Raw genomic sequence first — 590 nt, forward strand, 5'->3', positions numbered from 1 at the left:
CCCCTGCCCCCCCCAGCGCTGGCACCCCTGCAGCAGCCGCACCTTGGCCACCTCCTGCAGGCCCCTCAGCATGAAGTCGTAATGGCGGATGGTGGCATCCAGGAATTTGGGCACCAGGCAGAAGCAGACGTGCAGAGGCAGCTCCTGTTTGAGGGCCAGGCGCTGGGCATAGAGGAAAGCCCAGTTATCTGGGGAGAAAGCACAGGGGTCAGTGTTGGGAGGATGCTCCACTGAGGGGATGGACAAGAGGAATCCCCCCAGTCCCCCCCACAAAGGGGGGACCAGCTCCAAGGGCCACCGTGAGAAGTGACCAAGGTTTCTGCCACCCGTGGGAGCTCAGCTTCCCAGCCGCCTCCACCAGCTATTTCCCACCTTGCACCCGCTGGTCCCGGGACATCCAATAAAGGATGCACCGAGCATCATCCTTCAGGTCCGAGCCCTGCGAGACGAGGCGAACCCGCTTCTTGTTGTACTTGAATTCCCGCACGGACGGAGCCACCCTCCTCCGGGCCTCCTGCACCGCCGCCTCTCCCTCCTTCCTCCTCTGAGACACGGCGGGGACCCCCCGGGCCTCAGCCTTTCGCTTCCCT

The 590-nt window shown here is 64.1% G+C and overlaps 1 protein-coding gene across 1 annotated transcript in view; it reads right to left on the reverse strand.

The window, feature by feature from the left end:
* The window catches only part of LOC104464333 (deoxyribodipyrimidine photo-lyase-like), a gene marked incomplete at both ends in the record, with an annotated part of 2,949 nt that extends 2,405 nt beyond the window's left edge, over positions 1–544 (reverse strand). Inside the window, 2 exons of the mRNA XM_010077004.1 lie at positions 43–188; positions 373–544. Coding sequence (XP_010075306.1) covers positions 43–188; positions 373–544 — 318 coding nt within the window. The remainder of the gene's footprint in view (positions 1–42; positions 189–372) is intronic.
* Positions 545–590: the final 46 nt, after the last annotated feature.

Source organism: Pterocles gutturalis, unplaced genomic scaffold, assembly GCF_000699245.1.
Source record: "Pterocles gutturalis isolate BGI_N339 unplaced genomic scaffold, ASM69924v1 scaffold15348, whole genome shotgun sequence".
NCBI lineage: Eukaryota > Metazoa > Chordata > Aves > Pterocliformes > Pteroclidae > Pterocles > Pterocles gutturalis.